The sequence below is a fragment of the Erinaceus europaeus genome, chromosome 17, assembly GCF_950295315.1.
Source record: "Erinaceus europaeus chromosome 17, mEriEur2.1, whole genome shotgun sequence".
NCBI classification, from domain to species: Eukaryota; Metazoa; Chordata; class Mammalia; order Eulipotyphla; family Erinaceidae; genus Erinaceus; species Erinaceus europaeus.
This window is the reverse complement of record NC_080178.1, coordinates 71,651,525-71,667,399: the sequence shown is the minus strand read 5'-3', so window position 1 is coordinate 71,667,399 and position 15,875 is coordinate 71,651,525. Positions and strand designations below refer to the sequence as shown.

Sequence of the window (15,875 nt, the reverse complement as noted above, 5' to 3'; positions counted from 1 at the left end):
ACTCCCCACGGCTGCAGGCCGGTGCGTGGAAGAGAGGAGATGGGAAACTGCTTCTGTCTGACTTCAAAGTCCAAAGCTTCTGCATTGAACCGTATGACCTGCGGGGAAGGAATGCTTAGGTGAGAAAGGCGGCTCCTGCAATGTGTCTTCAAGGTGACGCTCTACCAAAATAAGCAAAATAATGCCAGTGTGAAGTCTTCAGAACACAGGGGTCTAGCTTGGTGTTACTCAAGAGCATTTACTCACCTAATGTGGAAGTGGGGCAGCTGGACTGGGTGTGCTAGTTTCATCTCTTGTTGAACTCTTTCAAAAGGACCTTTGAGATTTCTTCCTTTTTTTTTTGTTTTTGCCTCAGAGTTATTGCTGGGGTTTGGTGCTGCACTATAAATCCACTGCTCCTGGAGGCCATTTTTCCCATTTTATTGCCCTTATTGTTATTGTTCCCATTGCTATTGTTGGATAGGACAAAGAGAAATCGAGAGAGGAGGGTGGGAGAGAAAGACCCCTGCAGACCTGTTTCACTGCTTGTGAAGCATCTCCCCCATGCAGGTGGGGAGCCAGGGGGCTCGAGCCGGGATCCTTATTCCAGTCCTTGCGCTTCGCACCATGTGTGCTTAACTCGCACATGGTGCTACTGCTGGACCCCCCCTCTTTTTTTTTTTTTAAGATTTATCTTAGGAGAGACTGGGGGTGGGGAGAGAAGGAAGTAGAGAGAGACTGAATTGGGCTGTGAAGGGGGCAGAAGTCACTTCACCTCTTGGGCTTATGCAGTATTGACGTATGTACTGCCAGAGCTGGAGCCAGGCTTACATGTTCAAGCCCTGTGTTCTCTCTCTCTCTCTCTCTTTTTTTTTTTTTTTTTTTTTGTGTGTGTGTGTGTACCAGCTCTTTGACCACGAACTTTGCCTTTTTCATGGTTGTAACATTACACTCCCAACTCTGGAGGACATACTTTGGAGTTGATCTAAAAGGAAAATTTTTTTAAAAAAAAATTCGCGGTGCTTCTGGAAGTCATGCGAGATGATGATGACATAAGCAGTGCTAGGTGGCCTGGTGCTGTTACATTTTGAGCCCATGATGGGAAGGCAGTTGTTTGTAGTTATAGATCATTCTTCCTGTCTTGATGTATTGTATTTTTTTTTCTTTTTATTTTCTTCTTTATATTTATTTTCCCTTTTGTTGCCCTTGTTGTTTTTTTATTGTTGTTGTTGTGGTGGTTATTGTTGTTGTTATTGATGTCGTTGTTGGATAGGACAGAGAGAAATGGAGAGAGGAGGGGAAGACAGAGAGGGGGAGAGAAAGATAGACACCTGCAGACCTGCTTCACCGCCTGTGAAGCGACTTCCCTGCAGGTGGGGAGCCGGGGGCTTGAACTGGGGTCCTTATGCCCATTCTTGCGCTTTGCGCTATGTACGCTTAACCCACTGCGCTACCGCCCGACTCCCGATGTATCGTATAATAGCAGACGGGGAATTTAAGAAACTATTGGGGATTAGTGTTTCTAAAAAAAAAAATGAAGATTTCTTGGTATTGTTTTGTGTTTATTGTACAGATCTTCTACTCTTTTGTGCTTTAAGCTTTTTGCCCCCTGCTCAGTTTATGGTGATTCCAGGGATTGAACCTGGGATTTTGGAGGGTCAGGCATGAGAGTCCCTTTGCATGACCATTATGCTATCTGTGCCTGCCACGCTCTCCATTGCAAAGGGATAGAGGTGATCAAGGGCAAAGGAGTCGTTCTCTCTGATGGTAACCCAGGCTGTGTCTGTGAGACAGAAACAAAGCTGTAGGCATGTGTGTGGCGGGCTGGGGTGACTGCATCCGCCGGGGGTGTTCAGTTGTTTCTGTGAGTTGCCCGTCACGCCATTGTCCTCTGTATATCAGAGGAGGCAGATTGGAGTGATCCACTCTGTATCGGGCACTGCTGAGCTTTGTGGTGTATATTTATTTAATTTTTAAAACAAACAAACTCCAGGGGCCTATGACTTTACCAGTTTTTGCTTGAGCCCGACAGCTAACATGCAGAGGACCAGGGAGCTGGCGTCAGAGTTAGAAATAGGGCTAGAAAGCTGGATCAGGGAAGAAAGAAACTCCCAAATATGTGAAAAGTATATAAATACCATTACTTGTAAACCCCATCAATCTTTTTAAAATTTATTTATTGATAAAATGGACTGATAAGACCATAGGATAAGAGGGGTACAGTTCCCACCACCAAAGCTCTGTATCCCATCCCCTCCCCTGATAACTTTCCTATTCTTTATCTCTCTGGGAGTATGGGCCCAGGGTGCAGATGGTGGAAGGTCTGGCTTCTGTAATTGCTTCCCTGCTGAACATGGGCGTTGGCAGGTGGATCCATACTCTCAGCCTGTCTCTGTCTTTCACTGTTGGGGCAGAACTCTGAGGCAACAGGGCTCCAGGACACATGATGGGGGTCGTCTGTCCAGGGAAGATTGGTTGGCATCATGGTAGCATCTGGAACCTGGTGGCCAGAATTCCTACCTTCACCTGAACTTCGCAATTTTGAAGCAGCCTCCTTGCAGAGCTCAGGCCATGAGTTGTCTCTGAGTCACCATCTTTCAACCCCATCAATCTTATCTGGGGCCCATATTCACCTCCCCAGAGTCCCACCCCACTAAGGGGAGGTAGAAACAGGCTGGGAGTATGTATCCACCTGCCAATGGTCATGTACAGATTAGAAGCAATTACAGAAGCTAGACCTTCCCCCTTCTGCATCCCATAATAATCCAGGGTCCATACTCCCAGAAGGATAAAAAAACAGGAAAGCTTATAATAGAGGGGATGGGATGTGGAACTCTGGTGGTGGGAACTGTGTGGAATTGTACCTCCCTTACCCTACGGTCTGGTTGATTGTTATTAAGTCAGTAATAATAAAAACAACCCTCAAAAGTTGTAGGCGCTACCATTATCCCAGGGCTCGAACCCGATCCTTACATAGGTCCTTGCTCTTCATACTGTGTACACTTAACCAGGTGCACCACCACCTGTCCCCTGAGTAGTCATTTTTTTATAGCTGTAACTATATTATTTTTAAAAATTTTATTAGTGACTTCACACCCATCCATAAAATTAGGAGCTAACAGTTCCACACTGTTCCTCCCTCCAGAGTTCTGTATCCCCATTCCCTCCTTTGGAAGCTACAGCAGTTATCCCAAGTCCACAAATATGGGTTCACTATTATTTCTTCTTCTTTTCTTTTTTTATTAAGTATTGTTGCTATAACTACCTGTCTGTCTATACATATATTTGCCCAGTTTTCTCCCATGGTCCGTTTTTCTTTTTCTAAGGCACATCTATGCCTGTACCGCTTGGATATTAAAAAAAAAACTATATTACAAATGTATACTTTTAGAGCTCCTTGAACAATTAAAGCCTAGTGTCAGAATTTGGTCATCTTACACATCCAGAACAGTAGATACTTAGGCTGAAGAACATATGTGTACTCAGAGCTATGGGCGCTTAGAGATATTGAAATATTAATGTGAGTGCTTAACCAGATGCGTCCCTGCCTGGCCCCGATATTGAAGTATTAAATCTGTTTTCCCAGACATGTTAAATTAATAGCGATTTATGAGATTAGAAACTAACAGGATTATAATTTCACACCTATCCCACCACTAAAGGTCTGTGTCTCCCCCACTCCCCCCACCCCCCAGAGAACCTCAGTAGTCAGTTTTCCATGTGGACACAGTGGGTAAGAACGTGCCTGCCCAAGGAAGCAAACAGAACCTTGGCTGTGGCATGCTGAAGGACACTTTTATTCATTTTCATTTTTACTTTATTTTATGTCTTGCCTCTAGGGTTAGCACTCCAAATCCACCTCTTCTGGTGGCCATTTTTTCTGTTTTCATGGATAGAGACAGAGAAGAATTGAGAGAGGAGGGGGGAGGGAGAGAGAAAGAGCTTCCCCCCTTGCAGGTGGGGAACGGGGCCTCGAACTCAAATCCTTGCGCCGGTCTTTGTGCTTGGTGCTGTGTGCCTTGATTAACTGGGTGTGCCTCCTCCTGGCTCCCTGAAGCAGACCTCTAAAGCAGGGTGGGTTTGGCATAATGATGGGAGAGCTTTTACAAAGACCGCTGCATGCACCGAGGTGGTGGTGGGGACCTGGGCATGGGACCCCCTGGGTGTTCCAGGTGGAGGTGCCAGGCAAGCAGCCTCCAGCGTACAGCTGAAAAGAAAGGAGTGCATGAATGATAGCCAGGAGGCCTGGCGTGCAGGTGCTACTCTGTACAAATTTCCTCTTTGCATGAGACAGATGTTTCAGGAACAGACTGTCTGTAAGGCGGAGGGTGTCAGGCTTTGAACAAGAGCCCATGGCAGATGCAGAGAGTGATTAACAGAAGTCAGGCAGGTGGAACAAGTGGGTGGGGACAGTTGGTTCTGTCTAGCTTGTGTGAGTTGGAGATGCCTGAGGGGTGACCAGTCTGATGTGGGAATCTTGCTCAGAGACATGCTGGCTCAATTCCGTCTGTGGCTGAGCTCACTGAGCGAGGAAGGGTCCCTGGGAGTTCAGGCCTTCTGATCTATCACTCGCCTTAGAAAGCATACCACAGAGCTTCGGTTTTGATAGTCTAAGCTGCCGAGTGTCAAGGGATGGATGGCGTGTATGAAGGATACAGACTCCTCGTGTCTACATCGGCAGGGATGCCCCCGTCACCGTGCTAGAGCAATCAGAGGCGACTCTGAAGGGCTGCATGTCTGTGGGTACTGAAAGATACCGCTGCCCAGCGGGTTCTCTCCATCCCTAGGACGTGTATCTCTTGCCTCACGGGGAAATGCGTGCTGGTGCTTGATTTCAATTTCAGTTTCATGCTTGGACACTGTCAAACATGCTTCTTCGCATGCCTGTCTCTGGTGTGATGTGAAGGTGCCCATTTGCATTCGTGCTCATCCTGAAAGCTTTTGGAATGGGGTCCCCAGTGCGCTGACCATAGGGACCGGAGTCTGACTCACCTTGTGCTGGAATGTCCGCAGCCATCAAAAGCCAGCCTGTTAGCCTGTTGGCTATGCATCAAGAGGCTGAATGATGAAGATGGATGTCAAGGGAAGGAGGGAACTGTCAGAAGCGGTGTGAGGAGGCCAGAGTAGGGCAGGGTTCTTGTGGCCGTCAAGATGATCCTCACGATGGTTCTGAGGTGATTTTGCAGCTCCCTGGGATCTTGAGCAAACACCTCCTGCTCCAGCGCCACGGCGGAAATGGCTGGGCCCTGAGTTGTTTTGATGCCATCTCATCAAGCATACTGCTGTGTGAGCACGCAAAGTTTAGTGGACGTTTACTTTTTATACCAGAACAGTGGGGTTGACAGTTGGCTTTGTGTGCCCATTTGGGGTGCAGAAGGAAGCAGTGAGCCATTCCTCCCTCCAGATTGGAGTTCTGGATGAGTCTGTCATAGGAAGAAAGGATGTTGGCAAATGTCAGCAACAGGATAGTAAGCGGGCTCACACCACGGAGGGGGTGGCGGGCGGGGGGAGAAGAGGGAAGTCTCTTTCTCTCCTTCCTTCCCATCCTGGGCCAAGTTGCAGATGGCAGATGGCAAGATGGAGCACACATAGCAGAACTGTCTGTGTGGAGTGAGCTGTCCTGCCGGGCTGGCAGCAGCTGTGGTTGGGAGTGTGGGAGTTGAGGCCGGGATTCCAGGCCCTGGGAGGGTTGGTGTTCTCCTCCCTCACACAGTGAATCCGAGGCTTCCTGTCAGCATTAGGACTAGTGAGTCATAGTTAAAAAATTTTTTTTGGCTCATTTGTGTTCACTTCTGTGGCCTCCTTGACTTCTACTGCCCTCCTTCACTTCTTTTCTTCATTTCTTTTTAAAAAATATTTTCTTTATTGGGAGATTGATGGCGTACAGTGAGCAGCAGAAAGCAATAGATTGTACATGCACATGTACCCTCACTAGGTCCTCCTCTGCCGCCATGTTCCAGGACCTGAGCCCTCCCCCCACCCAACTCCAGCCCAAGTCAAGATACTTTTTTTTTATTTATAAAATGGAAATATTGACAAGACAATAAGAGGATAAGAGGGGTACATTTGCACACAATTCCCGCCTCCAGAGCTCCATCCCCTCCCCTGATAGATTCCCTGTTCTTTATCCCTCTGTGAGTATGGACCCAGGACCATTATGGGGTGCAGAAGGTGTAAGGTCTGGCTTCTGTAATTGCTTCCCCACTCAACATGGGCTTTGACAGGTGGATCCATACTCCCAGCCTGTCTCTCTCTTTCCCTAGTGGGGCAGGGCTCTGGGGAAGCGGGGCTCCAGGACACACTGGTGGGGTCGTCTGCCCAGGGAAGTTTGTTGGCATCATGTTAGCATCTGGAACCTGGTGGCTGAAATGGAATGAAGATAGAAAGCAGAATAAATTGTTGACTAATCATGAACCTAAAGGCATAAACGAAGGGAGGAAGGGGCATGGTTTAGAAAGTGATGTTGACACAGCACAAGGACCGGCATAAGGATCCCGGTTCGAACCCCGGCTCCCCACCTGCAGGGGAGTCGCTTCACAGGCGGTGAAGCAGGTCTGCAGGTGTCTATCTTTCTCTCCTCCTCTCTGTCTTTCCCTCCTCTCTCCATTTCTCTCTGTCCTATCCAACAACGACAACAACAATAATAACCACAACAATAAAACAACAAGGGCAACAAAAGGGAATAAATAAATAAAATAAATATTAGAAAAAAAAGAAAGTGACGTTGAGGGGCCGTGTGGTGGTGCACATGTTACAATGCACAAGGACCTGGGTTCAAGCCCCCAGTCCCCACCTGCAGGGGAAAACCTTCACAATTAGCTAAACTCACAGAGTGTGGGGTCCACATGCCTGAGGTGCCTGCTTTTATGTATTCATTCATTATTATTATTACTGTTATTACTTTACCAGCGTGCACTGCTCAGCCCTGCCTTCTGGTGGGTGGTGTGTGTGTGTGGGGGGGGCTGGTGGGGGGGATTGAACCTGGGACCTTTTGGAACCTCAGGCATGAGAGTCTCTTTGCATAACCACTACACTATCTACCTCTGCCCAACTTCCTCGTTTTAACACCAGTGTTGTATATGTTATGGTGCGGTTCTCTGTCTGTCTGTCTGTGTCTCATGTGAAATTCTCTCCTGTGATTTAAATAATGAAATAAATGTTTAAGCAAAGAACTATTGGTTGGGAAGTTTTAGCCGCTACTTGGTTGTGTCTTGTAGTCTGGCAGTGAGGCCTGGGGACCTACACAGCATCTTCTGTGCGTCGAGCCGTGACTCCAGGCTCTCCTGTCCCCACGCTCCCACCTGGATGTCAAGCAGATGATGTGTACAGTCCCCACAGACTTAAACAGTCAGTGAGTCAGAAGATTGTCCAAGTAGGAAGCGACTAAAAACATTTAACCAGCCGTTTAACCGACACATAAATAGCGGTTATCAGAGGCAGGCTGGTTTTTTATAAGACAGAAAATGAGTGGTCAGGATCTTTCAAGAGTTCATGTCTCATTCCTGCTTCTGAGAACTGGGACTGGAAGGGCTGTCCTTTCTTCAGGAGAGGGAACAAGCAGATCTTTCTTCCCTGTCAAGGTTGATGCGACTGGAGAGTTGGGTGGAGACATGTTGAGGCCCTGTCAGATGAACTGTTCTCACTTGCTAAGAAGAGAGTCCAGAAGCTGAGGAAGGTCTGAGTGCTGGGTTATCTAAACTGAGCAGTGGGGTCTATGTTTGTGCTTCTCTTTTCGTATTCACACAAGGTCAGTCTGTCTCCGCTCCGCATCTGCCTGGTTAGATTGTTAAGCTTACCATTCGATATGCGCTTTCTTTCTCTCTTTTTTAAATTTTTTTTTGTATTTTATTTATTCATTTATTGCATAGAGACATCCAGAAATTGAGAGGGAGAGGGGGAGAGAGAGAGAGAGATTGGGAGAAAGACCTGCAGCCCTGCTTCACCACTTGCTAAGTTTTCCCCCTGCAGGTATGAACCAGGGACTTGAACCCGGGTCCTTGTGCACTGTAACACGTGTGCTCAGCCATGGGCGCCACCGCCTGGCCCCCATCTCCATTCTCTGGTGCACTGAAGTACAGTGTTCCCGGCTGCTTTCTTTGTTGTCTCTGAGCTTCGCTGCAGAGACAGGCTAAGGGCATGCACTTACCATGATGACAAAAGGGGGGGTGTCCTGCTGCACTGGGGCTGCGATCTGACCAAGGAAACGCAGGTGGGTTCTCTGTAGGGTGTCTGAAGGGACACTCCTGCTGTGTGATGATGCTGCCCTTCGTCCTGCTGTGTTCTACAACCACATCAATCCTTTGCTAGTTCTTTTGGCACCTGCAGTATTGGGATAGTGTATCCTGTCAATGCTTGGAATTCTGTATTTATTCGGATATATATATATATATATACATATATATATATATATATATATATAGAGAGAGAGAGAGACATTAATGGGAGGCACAAAGAGAGACACCTACACCATTGTTTCACCACTTGTGAAACTCTGGAGGTGGAAGTTGGGCGCTTGAACCTGGGTCCTTGTACATGGGAACATTTGCTCTCAACCAGATGCACAACCACCTGCACCACAAGTGAAGGCTTGATGGTGACCTGACCTGACTGGGCCATCTGAGCAGCTGTCCCCACCCTGTTCTAGGCCACACTAGACCCAGGTGTCTTTCTTAGGGTGAGTGGACTTGTGTCTGTGCAAACTGCTGGAGTTGGGTGACACTTAAAAGGTTCTTTTTTGGGGAGTTGGGCAGTAGCACAGAGGGTTAAGCGCACGTGGCGCAAAGCGCAAGGACTGGCGTTAAGGATCCCGGTTTGAGCCCCCGGCTCCCCACCTGCAGGGGAGTCGCTTCACAGGCGGTGAAACAGGTCTGCAGGTGTCTATCTTTATTTCCTCCTCTCTGTCTTCCCCTCTTCTCTCCATTTCTCTCTGTCCTATCCAACAACAACAATATCAATGACAACAACAATCATAAAAAAAAAAAAACAAGGGCAACAAAAGGAAATAAATAAATATAAAAAAATTTATATAAAAAAAGGTTCTTTGCTTCATCTACACATTTCCCCCCCTCTCTTCTCTTAAAGCAAAATGCATTTATGGAGGCAGAGTCCTTGCAGAAGGCCAGCGGATCTTAACCAAGAGCTGTCGGGAATGCCGGGTAAGTCTCAGTCACTTCGGGGACTAGACAGGCATCCTGTAGGCAGTTTTCATGCCAAGCGCTTCCTTCAAGCAAGAGATTGGAAGATTGATGTGACTCAGGGCCACGCCTGTGCTATTAACCGGCTCCTCAGCCCTTAGAGTTCTGAAGTGGCTTATGTTGGCCCCTGGGCTGGAGTCTAGAATCTGAAGGTCCCAGCCCCTGTCATCATGTGAGAATAAGGCTGTGTTGGGAAAAGCTTAGAAAGGACAAATAGAGGCCAAGTGTGGAGAGTAGCGGCTGCTATGAGTAATCTTGGCAGGTGGTCCTTGACAAGGGTTTGAGTTGCCTTGGGAAAACTGGACTATGATCCCACTGTGGAGAGTTCTATGCCCAAGAATCTGACAGAATCTTAGGAAATACCTGTTCCTGCCTTGCCCTTCTTAAGCATTATATGTTTATTAAAATGAGATGTATAGAATCTGAGCTTTTTAAAAAGATATTTTTAGTGATTTAATAACGATTAACAAGATTGTAAGTTAAGAGGGATACAATTCCACACAGTTCCCACCACCAGAGTTCCACGTACCATCCCCTCCATTGGAAGCTTCTCTATTCTTTTTTAAAAATTTTTAATATATTTATTTATTTATTCCCTTTTGTTGCCCTTATTTTTTTATTGTTGTAGTTATTGATGTCATTGTTGTTGGATAGGACCAGAGGTAAGTGGAGAGAGGAGGAGAAGACAGAGAGGCGGAGAGAAGGACAGACACCTGCAGACCTGCTTCATCACCTGTGAAGCGACTCCCTTGCAGGTGGGGAGCCAGGGTCTTGAACCAGGATCCTTGTGCCAGTCCTTGCACTTTGTGCCACATGCACTTAACCCACTGTGCTACCTCCCAACCCCCACTTCCCTATTCTTCATCCCTTTGGGAACATGGGCCAATGATCTTTATGTGATGCAGAAGGTGGGAGGTCTGGCTTCTGTAATTGCTTCCCCACTGGACATGGGTGTTGACAGGTGGATCCACCCCCACCCCCCCAGCCTGTTTCTGTCTTTCCTGAGTGGGGCAGTCCTCTGGGGAGGTGGGGTTGTAGGACACATTGGTGAGATTGTCTGCCCAGGGACATCAGGATGGCATCATGGTAGCATCTGCACCTTGGTGACTGAAAGGCAGTAAGATAAAAAGCAGGATAAATTGTTGAATGAATAGGTAGGACCCCAGCGATAGGAATTGAACTGATGAAACTAGGGGTCTTCATGTGGGAAGAAACTAGGAAGTCTATTTAGGCATGTCCCAAGGGGCCTGTGACTTGAGTCATTTTTGCCTGAGCCTGACAGCTAACATGCAGATGGACTAAAAGTCTTGTCCTGGAGAGGCCCACAAGAGGGCTTGTGCTGATGTTCCTGATGGGGGTGACCAGTGGTGGCACTTGAGTCTTAAGGTCAGCAGGGTAAGGGATGAGCCCTCTAGGGCCTGGACTGACGATGAGAATGGACTGTAACTGGTCAGGGGGCTGAGCGTGAACAGCAGGGTCAAGTCTCAGTCTGCAGGGACAACCTTAAACAAGGACCAGGAGAAAAGCAAGCGGTCTTAGCCCCTCAGTATGGAGCACAAATGCGAAGAGAAAAATGGAGAACATTCTAGAAGACAAACAGTGCTAACAGCTAGACTGACTTTCCCGGACTGGAAATGGAGGAATGAGAGTGCTCACATCCAGTGCTTCTGCCTGCAGCCTGTTCTCCTGTCTGTGCTGAATATGGTCTTTGGTCTTCAGGGAGACACCCCCCCCCCCCGTGGGATTTGCATAGTGACTCAGACATCCTCTTGAGAATGGTAGGGAAAACCCAAGCATTTTAGGGAAAATAAAACGCCTTTTAAAGTCATTACAGGTTAATTATTTGGATTCAAAGTACAACTAAATGCTGGTTCTAATAATATTAGCAGAGAGTACCTTTGCTAAAGTGAGGTCACAAGGATACAACTGCTGACTATCTAAGACATTCTTGTAAGCAAATTTTTATACCAACGAAAATACAGTGCTCATCTAACCTCCACCTTTCTCGTGTTCGCTTGGCCCTGCTTGCCTTGGCTTTTGTCCGTTTGCTCTGCCAGCAAAGTCTTCCGCGTTATTCATTGTTCAGATTCCCTCAAATGTAGAAACATCTTTAAAATTTCTCTGCACTGGGGCAGAATTAATTGTAAGGCACGTTATAATGTCTCCGTTAAAGCAGATACTTTTGGATTTTATTATGTTTTTTTCTCTTTTATTGCCTCCAGGGTTATTGCTGGGGGGTTTCCTGAAAAATCCCCTGCTCCCAATGGTGTCTATTCTCTTTTTCTCCTTCTCTCTCTCCCTCCCTCTTTCCCTCCTTCCCTCTCTCCCTCCCTTCCTCCCACCCTTCTTCCTCCCTCCTTCCTTCCTTCCTTCCTTCCTTCCTTCCTTCCTTCCTTCTTTCTTTCCCCTTTTATTTGATATAATAGAGAAATTGAGAGGGCACTGGGAGATAGAGAGAGAGAGACACCGAGACCCCTGCAGCACTGCTCCCCCAGGTAGGTGTTGGGGCTTTAGCTGGGGTCTAGCAGTGTGAGTGCTTTCAAGCAGGTGTGGCGCTGCCTAGCTCCTGTACTATGCTTCCTCTGCTGAGAGGTCCTTCTTGTCCCTCTACCAGACTGAGTACATCAAGGGCAAAGAAGGAGATGAACTGATCTTTGGGCTAGCAAGACTTGTTAGAGCTCAAAAACTCACACAGCAGTGGAGCGCAGGCCTTCTACGCATGATGATCTGAGTGTGAGCCATCACACGAGATGTTCTGGTGATGCTCTGGCTCTCTCTCAGATGATCAAATAAATATTTGGCTTTTTTTTTTTGTAAAAAAATATTTCTTTTCCCCATAATTGTTGTAAAGATTTATTTTAATATGTTCATCATCTAATGAATAAATTTGATATATACACAAGCTAAAACATTACTCAGTCTTTTAAAAAAATATTTTATTTATTTATTCTCCTTTTTGTTGCCCTTGTTGTTTATATCATTGTTGTGGTTATTGTTGTTGTTATTAATGATGTTGTTGCTGGATAGGACAGAGAGAAATAGAGAGAGAAGGGGAAGACAGAGGGGGAGAGAAAGATAGACACCTGCAGACCTGCTTCACCACCTGTGAAGTGACTCCCCTGCAGGTGGGGAGCTGGGGGCTCGAACCGGGATCCTTATGCTGGTCCTTGATCCTCAAAGTTTCACACCATGTGCGCTTAACCTGCTGCGCTACAGCCCGACCCCCCATTATTCAGTCTTTTAAAAGGAAAGGAATTCTGATCCATGATGCAACATACAGGAGCCTTGAGGACAAGCACTTTATGGTTCTGTATGGGGGGAAGGACGTGGGACTGGGGCATATTTCCCCAATATTAACATTTAAAAAGTTCATCACATATTATCTCAACAAAGAATTGAGGAGAGAGCATGATTTTCAGTAACTTTTTAAAAAAATTATTTAAAAAAAGGAAATACTGACAAGACTATAGGATAAGAGGCAAGTCCACACAATTTCCATCACCAGAACTCTGTATCCCATCCCCTTCCCTGATAGCTTTCCTATTCTTTATCCCTCTGGGAGTATGGACCCAAGGTCATTGTGGGATGCAGAAGGTAGAAGGTTTGGCTTCTGTAATTGCTTCCCCGCTGAACATGGGCATTGGAAGGTCAATCCACACTCCCAGCCTGTCTCTCTCTTTCCCTAGTGAGTCAGGGTTCTGGGCTCCAGCACACATTCGTGGGGTCGTCTGCCCAGAGAAGTCCGGTTGGCATCACAGTAGCATCTGGAACCTGGTGGCTGAAAGAAGAGTTAGCATATAAAGGCAAACAAATTGTTGACTAATCATGAGCCTAAAGGCTGGAATATTGCAGATGAAGATTTGGGGGTCTCCGTTTTGAAGATAGCTAGTAGGCCTATTTTAGTTATATTCCAAAGAGCCCATGACTACACTAGTTTTTGTTTTGTTTTTTTTCCTGGAGCCTGACCTCTGGTAGGCTGTTGTTTTCGATGGGTTATGTTGTTTTCGCCAGGCTGGCTTCACGGGCGGGTAACAGACTCATGGTTGAGCTGTAGGCAGTATCTCTTTATTCATGCAGGACGCAGCACAATCTAAGACGAGCTAAGTTAAACTCAAAATACAGTACCCTAAAACTCACAATGCTGTCTTTATATATACTTGCCAAGTAGGGTGGAAACAGGATGTGACATAGAGAGGGTGGAGAGAAAAGTGACTGGTGAAAATCAGAGTGTGACAAAGAAGGGGCAGAGCAGGCGAGAATCCTATCACTGAACCACAATGCCCTGGAGGGAGGGTGGAACTTGTTAACAGTGGTTATGTAAATAGAATAGTGTTAAGCAGGGGGGATTTAAACCAAATGAAACAGAAGGGGTCTCATGCATACCAACAGTAGGCAGGTGGACCCAAGTTATTTTCTGGGGTGACAATATAATGGCTTGAAGAAGGGCTAGAAAGCTGGATCAGGGAAGAGAGTAGCTCCCAAGTAAGGGGAAGTTGTATAAATATTGTTGACTGTAAACCCCATCAATTTTAACTGGGGCCCATATTCAGCTTAGGAGCCTATGTGACCTCTGCGTCCCTGTAGGTCTGAGCTCACATTCTGTGGTCATGAGTAGGAATGTTCCAAGCTGCCCCAATTTCAGGACCTATTTTCCTCAGACATTAGATAGAGTATGTTGTCCAGCCTCCCTTCGGAGGATGGAACATTCTCAGCTGTGTTGATCCACATTGAGGGCAAGGCCCTGTTGGGGCCCACAAAGGGGCCTATTGTGTTGTTCCTGATGGAGGTGACCAGTGACAGTGGAGAGAGGAGAGGGATTTATTTGAGGTCTAGGCCTGTCATGTCTGTGTGGGAATCCCAGGACTCCCTGACTTGGCCCCCAGGTGATGGGGTGGCCAGTTTTCAGTAACTTTACACTTTATTTGGGAAAATTGAGAACATTCACACGTTGAACTCACATGGCGCCCTAAGCAGAAAGAGTGTGAGAGAAAGAAAGAAAAGCTCTGATCCACATCTTGACGGGAGATCCACGCAGGCAGAGAAAGACGGACATTGAGAAAGGGCAAGAAGCCCCCGTGAGAGCTACTCACGGGGTGACCTGGACAGAGGGCAAGCCACGCCCACATGTCTTGCTTTTCACACCCAAGCCCCACTGGTCACCACCACTCCCATTCTCTGGGTGGAGCCCTCTGGGGCACCTCCTGTCCCTCAGGAGTCCGGCTTCTGTGAGATAGCAGGAAGAAGAATCAGATGCAGGTCTGCAAGATCACACCTGTGGGCAGCGTTTGCTTTGTCACACACACAGCCCAGCCTCCACCGTAGTGAAGGCTGAGGTGCTGCGGTGTCTTTCTCTGTCTCTGTATCTGTTCCTGTCTTTCCATCTGAAAAAAAATGACCTGAAGCAGCTGTCAGTAAAATACCAATCTAAAAAAAATCAACTTCAGAAGAAATACTCTCCCAGAGTGCTCAGAGAGGCTCGAGGGAGCACATAGCACAGCGTTGGCCACCTCTGCACAGTGGAATCATGTTGGTAATTCACAGCTGGCCATTTGTGTTGGTCATGGCACGGAAATCAGCAAACACTACTAATTAAGGTTTCTCTGTTGTGCATTCAATCCTTTGACATTTACTGACTCCGTTCACATCCTTCTGCCCCATAGAAGATGCTCAGAGCCATTTGTTGAATACAGAAGGGAAACCTTGCCTTCTCTTCCGGGAGTTTTCCTCAGTTGAAGTTGTGGTTTGTCCTTACTCGCTGAGTTCCCCCGGGGGTAGTGGACAATGGACAGGATATGATGGTCCTGTCGCCTAAAAATACTGTTTTCTGTTTTCTTCTTGGGCTTCCAGGATGGCGTTCTGGTAAAGCTTACAGAAGCCTGCTCTCCTTTGAACTGCTCAGAGAAGGACCACATTCTTCCTGAGAACCAGTGCTGCAGTGTCTGTAGAGGTGAGTGCAGGTGGGCTGTGTCAGGGTGTGGCAGGTAAGTACTGCAGAGTAGCAACTCAGACACAGGACTCTGCTCTGTAGAAAATTCTGTCCCGTGGGGGCCGGCCATAGTTAAGAAGCTCCCCTTCTGCAGGGGGTTAGCTCTTCAAGTGGTAAATGCAGTTGTGTGTGTCTCTCTCTCCCTCCTCTATTTCCCCTCCCCTCTCAATTTATCTCTGTCCTATCCAGTAAAATGAAAAAAAAAAATACCACTGGGACCAGTGGATCCTTAGTGCTGACAGTGAGCCCCAGTGATAACCCTGGAGGCAAAAAGGGAGGAGTGGGAGGAAGAAAATTCTGTCCTGCCTGCCTTTCTCAGTCAGCGGTCTCACCAGCTATGAAATGAAGGTTCCATAGTAGCTGCATCCTAGGATGATGATGTGAGACAATGAACAAGCACCTAATAATGCCTAGTGTGTGATCAATTCTTACATTTACTTATTATATTCTATAAATAGTTTATTTCGGTAGAGACAGAGAGGAATAAAGAGTGGAGTGGGGAGATAGGGAGAGAGACAGAGAGACACCTGTAGACCTGCTTCACCACTGCAGGTGGGGACCAAGGGCTTGAACCCAGGTCCTGGTGCATGGGCTTCTTCTTCTTCTAGCGTTTGCCCTTCTTCCGTAGCCAGTCAACAGCGTCAGGTTGAGCCTGATGTAAAGTTTTGAGACCTCCTTTGAATCTGGAGAGGTGGCAGTCGTTGACTATGTGGGTC

The 15,875-nt window shown here is 47.1% G+C and overlaps 1 protein-coding gene across 3 annotated transcripts in view; it reads left to right on the top strand.

Moving 5' to 3' along the window:
* The window catches only part of NELL1 (neural EGFL like 1), a 572,342-nt gene that overhangs the window by 143,868 nt on the left and 412,599 nt on the right, over positions 1-15,875 (top strand). For all 3 annotated transcript variants that reach the window (XM_060177021.1, XM_060177020.1, XM_060177019.1), the window contains exons 10-11: positions 9,061-9,134; positions 15,021-15,120. In XM_060177021.1, coding sequence (XP_060033004.1) covers positions 9,061-9,134; positions 15,021-15,120 — 174 coding nt within the window. The remainder of the gene's footprint in view (positions 1-9,060; positions 9,135-15,020; positions 15,121-15,875) is intronic.